The sequence below is a fragment of the Elephantulus edwardii genome, unplaced genomic scaffold (assembly GCF_000299155.1).
Source record: "Elephantulus edwardii isolate Elephantulus edwardi_28Jun2011 unplaced genomic scaffold, EleEdw1.0 scaffold00374, whole genome shotgun sequence".
NCBI classification, from domain to species: Eukaryota; Metazoa; Chordata; class Mammalia; order Macroscelidea; family Macroscelididae; genus Elephantulus; species Elephantulus edwardii.
The window spans coordinates 529724-541542 of NW_006400124.1; the positions used below are offsets into that span (position 1 = coordinate 529724).

At 46.3% G+C, this 11819-nt stretch overlaps 1 protein-coding gene across 1 annotated transcript; it reads left to right on the forward strand.

The window, feature by feature from the left end:
- Window positions 1-11411: 11411 nt before the first annotated feature.
- LOC102856035 (CDGSH iron-sulfur domain-containing protein 1-like) lies at window positions 11412-11813 on the forward strand. The gene has a single exon (XM_006902152.1). The coding sequence runs from the start codon at window positions 11481-11483 to the stop codon at window positions 11805-11807; it is 327 nt and encodes a 108-aa protein (XP_006902214.1). The 5' UTR covers window positions 11412-11480; the 3' UTR covers window positions 11808-11813.
- The last annotated feature ends 6 nt before the right edge of the window (window positions 11814-11819 follow it).

An 11819-nucleotide genomic window follows, 5' to 3' on the forward strand; every position in this document is an offset into this window, starting at 1 on the left:
GTGGAGGACAGCTACCTGGCCAAGTGACAGGAAGACATCCATATTTGTTCCCATGTCCAAAGAAAATGATCCAACACAATGTGGAAATTATTGAACTCTATCATTAATATTACATTCAAGCAAAATATTGTTGAAGATCATACAAATACGGGCAGAATATTCCCTTGACGACATAGTACTAGCAGAAGTTTAAACTGAGTTGAGAAGAGGCCATGACACCAGGGGATCATTGTTGCCCCAAGTGGATCCTCCTCAAATAAAGGACTCCAGGAGAATGGCTGCTGGTGTTCTACTGACTATGTAAAGGCAATTGACTGTGTGGATAATAACAAACTCTGTGGCTAATATTGAGCAGAACAGAAATTTCAGTATATTTCATTGTTTTCATATGAAATCTATTCCTAGACTAAAAACTGTTGTCCAAAAGAGCAAGGAAACACTGCATGCTTTAAAATCAGGAAAGGTGTATGTAAGGGTTGTATCATCTCTACAAACCTATTCAATCTCTATGCTGAGAACGTGACTCTAGAAGCTGGACTCTATGAAGAGGATTGTGACATCAGGATCAGATGAAGACTCATCAACAACCTGCATCATGCAGATGACACCACCTTGCCTGCTGAAAGTGAGAAGAACTTGAAGCACTTGCTGCACAAGATCAAAGGCTGCAGCCTTCAGTCTGGATTACATCTCAACGTTGAGAAAACAAAGATCCTCACTATGGGATTGACCAAAAGGCAGTATCATGATAGATGGAGAAAAGACTGAAGCTCTCCCTTATTTCATCTTACTTGGATTCACAGTCAGCCCCCTTGGTACCATCAGTCAAAAGATTGGGAGATATAGAACATTGAGAAAGTCTGCTGTCAGGGGCCTCTTCAAAGTCCTGAAGAGCAATGATGTCCGTTTGAAGACTAAGATGCATCTGATCCAATCCACAGTTTTCTCAATCACCTGTGATGCATCTGAGAGTCTGAAAAAGAATAAAGATGATAGAAAAATCGACACAATTAAGTGGTGGTTCTGGAGAATAGAGAATCGCATGGACTGTTAACAAACAGATAGGTCATGGAGAAGGGGCAGCTTGAGTGCTCTTTGCAGGCAAAGGAGACGATGCTTCATTGCACATATTATGGACATGTTGTATGCAGAGGCTATTCTTTGGAAAGGGACATCATGTTTGGAAAGGCAGAGGGTCAGCAAAAGAGAGGAAGACCCTCAGTGAGATGGATTGATATGGTCTCTGCAGAAATGGCATCAAATGTGTGGAGGATGAAGAGAAAGAATAGAGTTCAGATCTATTCACAGGGCTGTTATGAATCAGAGCTGACTCTAAGGCACTTAACAACAGCAATAGCACAGGCTGTCTCTGTAGCTGTGTCTCTCTGTCTCTCTTCTCTTCCTCGACTCTGTCTCTCCTAATGCTTTCCTTTCCTTTCCCTGGGGTTTCCCCTATAGAAGGCAAGAAGGAAGGACTGGACACGCTGGGAATCACAAGCCTCAGTGTCCCCATGTTCTCTCTTCCTGGCCTCTGCCTCACTACCATGGCTCTTCCCCACCCACCAAACAGGTCCAAGGGAAGGAATGCAACCCTGGTTGCTAGACTCTCAGCCCTATTTAAAGGGAGTCAGTTTCCAGGCCGGTGTTTCGTGCTATCAGGCACTGCACGTGTTAGAGAGAGGCTTGGCCAGCAAGTATCCAGTGCACCCCTCTCAGCACCGGGAATAACCAGCAGTGTCCGCAAGCTACTTCTGACCTTGATCCTCTGAGCCAGCTGCATGTCCTGCAGAAGAAGTGAAGGTGCAAAGGGTCCTGTGGCAAAAAGGAAAGGGGTCCCCAAGCAGGGCTTGACCTAGGAGTTTAACTTTGACCCCTATATTAGGGCTGGACATACAGTGTGGGATGGGGTAGACACACTCACAGAAAGTGCCACTATTGGGCGATGGTGACTGTCACCATCTTATAGATGGGGGGAAAAAGGCATAGATGGGGCCATGACAGACGCGTACAACACCAGAGAAGCAGGTGAAATATGGGGTGAGGAGACCGGGCTGCTGACCTGAAGCTGGCAGTTCACTCCACCAGCTGTTCTGTGTGGAAATGAGGCTGTTTTCTCACCATTAACACCAACAGGCTTGGGCTGTCACCACAGACACAGATGTGGATACAAATACAGAGGGGGAAGGACCCCTGGTGGTGGTGCTGAGGTGATGCACTTGGCTGCTGAGCAAAGGATGAAAAATGAACCCACCCGGTGGCCCCGCGGGAGAAAGGCTTGCCCATCTGCTCCCACAGTGGAAGCTGCACTTCCACCCGAAGGCACACAGCTCTAATCTAGCAGCTGCTCTGCCAGAGAAAGATGGACAATCAACTCCCATGAGATTTCTAGTCTCCGAAAACCCACTGGAGGGTCAGCCATAGGTCATATCTGACTTGACAATATGACGATGACATCATAGGGGTGGCATTTAATTCTGAGACCCAGGTTCCCTCTCCAGCCAGGGCACCCTGACTCAGTCATCTTCTCACTGTAGGCACTCATTTTAAAACTACTCATGTGCTTGAGCACAAAACTGACAAGATCAAGATACACCCACCTGTGTCCCTTCCCACTATATTCCTGTCATTCTATTTCCCTCTGCTTCTCCTTCAATCTCATTTTAGCCATTTGGAAAATGGGCTCACAATTCCTGCCTTGGTGGGATGTAGGGGCTCTGATGGCATAGTGTTTCATCAGGTGTGGTCCTAAGGTCAGAAGTTCCAATCCACCAGATGCTCCTCAGAAAAGATGGTCAGTGTCTTCCCATAAAGATTTACAGCCTCAGAAAGGCAGTGGAGGGTGGTTATTTCAGCAGGACATTGAGGGCAGTGGCTGTGGAGATGGTAGCCTCATCAGAGCTGATATCCTGTTGCTGGTGAGGTGGTGCTGACACATAGTGACCTGGTCACAACAGAACAAGGCCCTTCCCAACCTGCTCCATCCTCACGTCCACCGCCAGACTGATTGTGTGTCCTGCTGTGGTGGATTTTGTGTTTCTGTGATGCTGGAAGCTGTGCCATTGACACAAATACCAGTAGGTAACCTATGGTGAATAGGTTTCAGCAGATTCAAGATCAAGACAGACTAGAAAGAAAGGCCTATCATCTCTGACATACTGTTTTTGCAAGGTCTTGTCTAGTCAAGTATGACTTGTGGTGACCCAAAACCCAACAGATCTGAACTTTACTATATATTGTATGTTGTTATGCACTGTTGATTTGGAACTGACACATAGCAGACCTTAAAGAAGAAGCACTTGCCCCTTTTTTCCTCAAGGTGTAGCTCGTTGACTCACACTGTGTGCCTTTGTGTTGGCAGCACAGCTCCTATAGATGAAAGATTGTACGGATGAGTTTATTTCTTCACCTGCATTGATTAGACACCTGCTGCTTTTTAGGCATTCGTCAGAAGCATGAAGCCCTTGGCTCACAGCACAACTCTGAGAGTCTCAGGATGAACCCATATGTGGCCATGGACTAGTAACTTGACATTTACCCTAAGGTGCTAAGAGACAAAGAAAGAGACAGAGGGCTCTGAGATGCTGATGTGGGCGTTTCTTTCTTCTTTTGGGGTGTGTGTGTGTGTGTGTATAAAACTTTTGATTTATTTATTTTTTTAAAAGGGGCTCTGATGTACATTGGAGCTCTGGTGGCCTACTAGCAAGAGGGAGTTTCTTAAGGGGTGTCTTACTCAGAGGTAAAGCCCTGGACAGTGGCAGGGCAGACTTGAGTCTCAGTGGCCCCGAGCAGGAGTTTAGAGCAAGGGCTCCAGAAAGTCTATGCCTATAAGTGATTGTGATGTTAACCTCCAATTGGCTTTTTCTTCTTCTTTAGCCATCACAGTTAGCCTCCTCTGGGCTCCAGGTAACCTTAACTCTAGACACATGGTCTTGGAAATCACAAACAGCTGTGGTACTGGGATAAGGGAAAAAGTGCTTCCCACATTGGACGGCAAGACATGAGGAGAGCAAGACTTGTGGCAACAATACTTGAGGGAGCCTGGAGCAAGACCATAGTGATATTAAGATTCTGATGGTGCAGAGTGTGTGGCATTGATGTGGGGAAAACAGTGGCAAGGTATAAACAGAGGATCCCAGAAATAAAGGCCCCAGTTAAAGGTTTTTGCTGTTCTTGCCAGATGTTTAAAGGAGAAGCTGACTTATAACTGTTCTGAGGCAAACTTTGCAGGATGATTTGGATTTGACCGTTGAATGGAAACCAGATCCTCAACAGAGGCCTTGTGCCTTGGAATTTGACCTGAAACCTGGACTTGCATTGGGTGATATTAGTTGCCTCATCTACTCTCCAACTCACTTCCCTAATAAACCCTGTTCTCAGTAGTGCAGCTGTGAGTCTGTGAGTCAGGAACAGACAGACAAACCTCTTGCTGCTGCTGTAGTGGTAGAAACCCCATGGTGCTGGTCTGGGGCTCTTTTCTTTTTTCTGATCTCCTGCTGGGAGGGGCTGTGTTCTTCTCAATTGCTCTGGTTCTCACAGAGACAGCTTCATGCCCCTCTGCCTCATTTCCCCTCTACTGAGGCCATACTGTTTGCAATTATTTGCTATGCATCAGAAAGCTGGACAATCACTAAAGAAGATATAAGGAGAATTGATGCCTTTGAGCTGTGGTGCTGGAGAAGAGTGTTGACTATAACACGGACTTCGAGGAGAAGGAACAGGTTCTTCTAAAGAGGGTGAAAATGGGCTGTTCCTTGGAGACAACGATTCTGAAGCTTCGTCTGACATAATAAGAACATGTTCCAAAAGGAATGTCATGCTTGGAAGGGTGGAGTGACAGCGTAGGAGAGAAGACCCACGATTGGGTAGATTGATTTCAGTAACTGGGGTAGTTAGTATAAGAGTGTCAGAGACAATAATTGGCACAGGATAGAACAAGGTTTAGGGCTTTTATACATCGGGTTGCTATGAGTTGCAGGCCACTCGATTACACATCACAGCAACACACAGTGATACATGACAGTGACTTAGACATGGATGTAAGCTACCAGCAAGGAGGAATGTAGTCCCGTTTAGCTTTACTTTGCAAAAAGCCTGTTCCAGCAGTCTCACCCTTATGACTCTTCCTTTCTCCCAGCAGATCAAAGCCTGAAGGTGCAGTGTCGATCCTACAAGTACCCGTTGAGCATAGAATGCTCCTGGACACAGTTCCCAGCTCCAATGGCCAACACACCCACCAAATTCATCACCACATACAGGTCAGATAGCCACAGGGGAGAGCAGCCTTGCTGGAGACCCCACAGTTCTGAGAGCAGGCTGGGTTCCAGGGCATCAGAAGAAATGCCTGGTGATCCTTCTGACCCGGCAGCCACTCAGATCCTTGTGAGGCCCAGTTCTGTACTGACTCCATGGGGTTGGCTGCTGATTTTATTCTGAGCTCATACAACTTGCCATTGAAAAATAGATGCACAAGTTTTAAAGGAACTTTAAAATGTTTCACAATAACAAATAATGTACTAGTTTGGAGCTCTGATGGCAGAGCCCATGAGGAGCGCAGCTGCTGACCCAAAGACCATGCTTCTCTGGAAGTTCGAATCCACAAAATATTCCAAAGGTCACAAATAGGCAGTCTCCTCAAATGTAATTTACAGGCTCAGAGACCTGTTGTGGGGCAGAGGGCTGTCAAATCTGAGTCCCCTCTATCTTGCCAGCAATGAGTTTGATGGTTTTTGTTTGTGTGTTTTGAATGTGTTAAGTGGCTGGATGCTACCTGATAGGTCAGTTCTGTCCACGAGCTGCTACAAAAAAGACAGATGAGCAGTTTCCTTGATTTATAACTTCAGTATCGCGTGGTGCATTTGGAACCCACGGAGCAGCCAGATACAGAGTGTCCTCAAGGATCTCTGAGGGTCAGACCTCAGACCTGGCCCTCCAGGGTCTCAAAGGGACAGAATTGACTCAATAGTGATGAGTTGGGCTTAGGAATTGTGAAGAGCCTGTGGCAAAATTTAAATTAGAGAAAATGAAATGAAATGAGGTCACACACAGAGGCACTTGCTGCATCACAAGTGTTCCATACCCATGCCTGGGTGGTGCCTCCTCTCCTGCCCAGAGAAAACAACGAGAACATTCCAGAAAATTCCACCTGATAGTGATGAAGTCTAATTTTAATAACATTCCAAGTTCTGAAATCTAAGGAGTCTGGGAATCTCTAGACCTCTGGACTATTGGAATTACACAGGTTGGGGGTGGGTGGGTAGACATTCCAGAATCCCTTAGAATCCAAACACTCCAGCATCTCCTTAGGGATGTCCGGTGACGGCACAGCCACAGGGCAGGGCTAGAGCAGGACACATAGCCTTGTTCCTGTCCCCTGGTAATCACAGACCACCAGCTCCTCACAAAGCCCATCTCCTGCAGGGTTGGAACAGAAGACAAGCCTTGCTACCAGTTGATACCTGGCTCTCACACATGTACCATCTTGAGTCTCCTGAAGCTCTCCAAGGTGTTTCACACGCTCAATGTCACGGCCATCCACCCCGGAGGCGTCAACACCACCCTCCTGTCCTTTGTGCCTGATGAAATCAGTGAGTGGGGGCATGTGAGGTGGGGGTGAAGGCTATTAAAGGGTTCTTGCTCCTCTCTCCTCTCTCTACGTGTCCTCCAAACCTGTCCTCTCTATAATCTATGCAGATTCTGCCCACTACGTCCCCACTCCTCCTCCACTTGGTTCAGGCCTGGTCTCACAGCTCCTGGTCTTTGCCCTGCAACAGCTAGAGGGCGCACATGAGCATGGGAATTCGTCCCTGCTCTCTCTGCCACAGCCCTCCAGGGCAACAACTTTCCTGGAGTAAAACCCCAATTCCTCTCCGTGTGCAGGGGACCCCACACGCCCTGCCCCATTCTCTCCCTCCCCTCCTTATCTCTCCTCTTTTCATTTCACTCCAGAAACCCAGACTTCCACCCAGTTCCTCTAACTCGCCCATAGTGCCACAGGGACTCTACACAGGCTGCTCCCGCTGTCTAAAGGCTTTTCCCACAGGTATCACTTGACTTCCTCTGTACTTGCTGCAAGTTCTGTGTCTGCCTGGGACAGCACTGGACAGGCAGAGGGTTCTCAATACATAATTGTTGGCCGAAGGGATAAATGAAGGCCTTCTGCTTGTCCTTCAGTCAAACCAGACCCTCCAGTGATCGTCAGCGTGAGCCCCATTCTTGGGAATCATCTGGAGGTACAGTGGAATCCTCCCGAGTCTTGGCCCATGCCAAATGTCTATGGTCTCGCATACCAGCTTCGCTACAAGCTCTGCAATGCTAAGCACTTCCTGAAGGTGAGGAGCACGAAAGGGAGGGCAGAAAGGGGCCTGGAATGGTGCTGGGTTTGGCCACCCCGGTAGATGGGACATTACATTCAAACTGGGTAGGTTCCACAGGACTTGTGTGCACTTTGGGGTGACTGGTGTGTAATATAAAGGAAGTCAGCAATTTCACCCCAGCAGTCCACCCACCAGATGAGAATGCACCTCCATATATGGGAGTCCCCTGCTGGTCTCTTTGTGAGAGCCAGGAGTAGGACCTGCCCAGGGTCCATCAGCAGGTGGTTTGTCTGCAAAGAAGCATGAATCCCGTCTTGTTGCGATTGTTGACGCCACCACTTTGGTATCAACTCTTCATGGCCCTGTGTGTGCCCTCCCCATGCCACAATCACAAAAGTAATTTTACTCCCAGGAGTGTGCTCAGAATAACCGAAGGACTCAGACACATGCATGTGCATGTTCAGAAGAGCACGAGTCACGGTGGCTAATAGGTGGAAACAACCTGCTGTCCATTGAGCAGAAAGTGGTTTTACACAGCTCACTCCATTTATACAGAGGATTGTTATTTGGCCATAAAAAAAAATGAAGTCCTGTTATATGCTGAGGTCTGAGACATGACACCAAGTGAAAACAGCCAGATACAGAAGATGGATGGCATGCTCTATGAGTCCATTTTTGAGAAATATCTAGAGAAAGTAAACCCATAGAGACAGGAAACAGATGAAAGTGATAGAGCGAAAGGATGTTACTTTGAGGACTAAGGTGCACAGGACACAATTATGGGAATTCAACTGCCCCCTACGCTTGTGAAAGCTGGACAATGAATAAAGAAGACTAAAGAATCGATGCCTTTGAACTGGAGTGCTGGCAAAGAACATTGAATCCACCGTTGGGGTGACCAAAGTATGAACACATCTGTCTCGAGAGAAGTGCAGCTCCAATTCTTCTTAGAAGAAAGGATGGTGAGATTTCATCACACACACTTCAGGCATGGTATCATGAAGGGCCATTTCCTGGAGAAAGACATCATGTGTGAAAAACAGAAGGTCAGCAAAAATTAGGAAGACACTCATGGACATGGAGTGACACAGTGGGTGCAGCAATGGGCTCAAGTACAGCTGAAATGTGCAGGTGAAGGCAGACATTGGAGGATGAATAGGTTAGGAAGGGAAGAGCCCAAGGGCAGTGTGTGTGTGTGTGTGTGTGTGTGTGTGTGTAGTGATGGTTGGAATGAGGTCAGATCCCATAGAGGGGAGGACAGAAGGCTGCCTCATGCTCTGCTGTTAAGTCACCCATTCCTTCTCTTTTCTCAGACGGACCCCACTCTAGAAACCACCTTAATAATTAAGTTGGTGCAGCCACAGGGCCAGTACTGCATCCAGGTCAATGCTCAGCATCTCTTTGGCTATGGAGAGCCAAGTGAATGGAGTCCTTCTACCGTTTTCCCCACCACTCCAGGGAACTAGTTTTGTTTTTCCTCCCAGCACTCCCAAAAAAATGCTCATGCCACCATGCTGGCCTGGATTCGAGTTCCTGACTTTGCTGCTGTGTTACTGGGTTACCTCAGACCAGTGACTTTAACCACTGTGAACCTCAGTTTTCTGATATTCTTCCTCTATGACCCACAGTGGTGGACAGTGAAATGTGAATGTGAGTGTTTTTATCACTTTATTAAAAAAACAACAATTATAATTGAAATCCAGAGTTTTTCTCCTTTCATTCAGTGGACACGAATTAGAATTCACTGAACTCTCATACCTGGGCTCTGTCCTCTGGAAGCCAAGAGACACAACCAATTGCTGTTCTCCTGGGGTTAGTGCTGACCATGGGGGCTGGGAGCGAGAGACCTGGGGCTGGGGGAGCTGAGCTTGGAAGGTTTCTCTGAGGAGAACGTGGGGCAGCAAGGCTTTGAAATTCAGAGAATGTCCAAGGGCTTGTCAGCATTTCATTTATGTCCAACTCAAAGAGAGGCCAGTACAATAATGACACTCAATGATGTCCTTGTCATTGTCCTCAGAACCTGTATGAAAGGCAAAAGGGACTCTGCTTGGGGCGAGCCGTCATGGCCCTCAGGGTGAGCTCCTCAGTCCCCAGATTGTGCCATCTGACCCCTGGGTAGGAAAAAAAATGCCTAGGCTATCCAGAGAATTTTATCTAGGCTACTTTCTGCCACCCTCTCCCCCAGTAAACCTGAAAGCAACACCTCCAAAACCCCTCTATTTGTAACTCACAAGTTTGTTCTCTCTAGGTTTGCTCCCTTTCCTATAGGTAACCTTAACACTGAGTTTTACTTCAGACCTGACCCCAAACCCGGTGCCAGTGACAAAAAGGAAATACAACTGCCAGCTAAAGACGCAAAGGAGGATGGAGTCTCTGGGTTCAACCAGCCATCCCCACTGGACCCACCTGGGAAAACACTTTGCAGTCCAGAGGGGAGCAAATGACAGGAAAATATCTTCTAACAGAACAAGAAGGCAAGCAGCCTTAACCCAAGATCACCAGTAAGGTGATAAAGTGTCCTCCCTTTCCCCCTTCACACCAGCATCACTGTTCAGCATGAAGAAGCCAGAGAGTCGGCATCCAGTTCCCAAATCAATAAGACAGTTGATTTAGTTTCCACTGGAAAATGCTTGTCATTTTCCTGTAGCATCTGCTCCCCACTGGATCATTTTCATTTCCTTCACCTGCTCCCCCCACCAACCAATTTCTGCAGCTCTCTAACTGCATCCCTGCCCATCCTCACCCTTCTGCCCACAACCCTCACCTCCTTGTACCCCCAATATGTTTTTTCCCAGTTAAAAAAAAAGAAGTATCATCAATGGAATAGAATTGAGAATCCAGAAATCAGCCCATCTACCTATGGTGAACTGATTTTTGACAAGGAGATGAAGTCAGTTAGGTTGGGAAACGACAGCTTTTTAACAAATGGTGTTGGCAAAATTGGAAAACTATCTGCAGAAAACTCAAGCAAGATATACACCTCACTCAATATACAAAAACCAATTCAAAGTGGATTATGGACCTAAGACTAAAACCAAGGACTTTAAACTTCATTAAAGAAAAGAAGTCCTAAACCACAACATAAACAGTCTGCCAAGCATCCTAGAAATTCTACAACCAAGAAAGGATAAAATAAATGAATGGGATCGTCTAAGAATCAAATCCCTATGCATATGCAAAAACTTCTCCAACAGGGTAAAAAGGGAAGCCAGAAACTGGGAAAAATATTTGGTAGTGACATGTCAGACAAGGGACTTATATGTTGAATTTACAAAATACTCGAGCACCTTGTTTCTCAGGGAAATAATGAAATATTATGCAAAGTGGATGACCTGAGAAGACATTATGCTGTATGAAATAATCTCAGTCACAAAAGGACAAATATTGCCTAGGGCAACTATTGTAAAATAGGACTGACATTGGGGTTGGGGGAAGAGAGAGAAGAAAGGGAGGAATGATGTATCCTGCATTGGAACAGATGAGGGAGAGAACAGTTTAAAAGGGATATATGATTAAGTATTATTGTCATGACAGGAGTCTTGAAGGCTTTACAGTGTAGTGGGCTTGGGGGGAGGGATTGCATACCAATGAAAGAGTTTTTCTTTTACTCATCAAGGAGAAAAGTGAATTGGGGAGAGGGAGGTGATCAGGGAGAAAAGTGCAGCAATGAATGACTGGAAACCCTAAGTTGCTGTAAACATTAATTAAAATTAACAACAACAACAAATACGTAAGCACCACAGCAGGATAAAGGTAAATAACCCAAATGAAAAATGAGCACAGGATATGAACAGACACTTCACCAAAGAATGCATTCAGATGGCCAACGAGCACACGAAGAAATGTTCAAAATCCCTAGCTCTAAGAGAGATGCAATGCAAAGCAAAACAACTATGAGATATCACGTCACCCCAGTAAGAATAGCAACATTTAACAAAACAGCAAACATCAAATGCTGGTGAAGTTTCAGAGAAACTGGAACCTTTATTCTCTGTTGGTGGGAGCGTAAAATGGTGCAACCACTATGGAAGGCTGTATGGTGCATTCTCAAAAAGTTGCAAATAAAAATACCATTTGAGGATGTTCCTCACTCCTTTATTGCCGCTGTCTGTGTGAACTCCCTTTGTGCTCGGTATCCTGTGCACACACCTTTGGAGGGAGGGCGCCATGGGTCTGGTTTCCAATTCCGGCATACGAGTGGAATGGATCGCAGCAGTTACTGTGGCCGCTGAGACAGCTGCAATTGGTTACCTAGCTTACAAAAAATTTTATGTCAAAGATCATTGCCACAAGGCCATGGTAAATCTTCACATCCAGAAAGACAACCCCAAAGTAGTTCATGCTTTTGACATGGAGGATTTGGGGGATAAAGCTGTGTACTGCCATTGCTGGAGATCCAAAAAGTTCCCTTTCTGTGATGGGGCACATATAAAACACAATGAAGAGACTGGAGACAATGTGGGACCTCTGATCATCAAGAAAAAAGAAGCTTAAGGACATTTTTGA

Coding starts and splice junctions, on each gene's coding strand:
- LOC102856035 (XM_006902152.1), top strand. CDS start 11,481: ATGGGTCTGGTTTCCAATTCCGGCATACGAGTGGAATGGATCGCAGCA.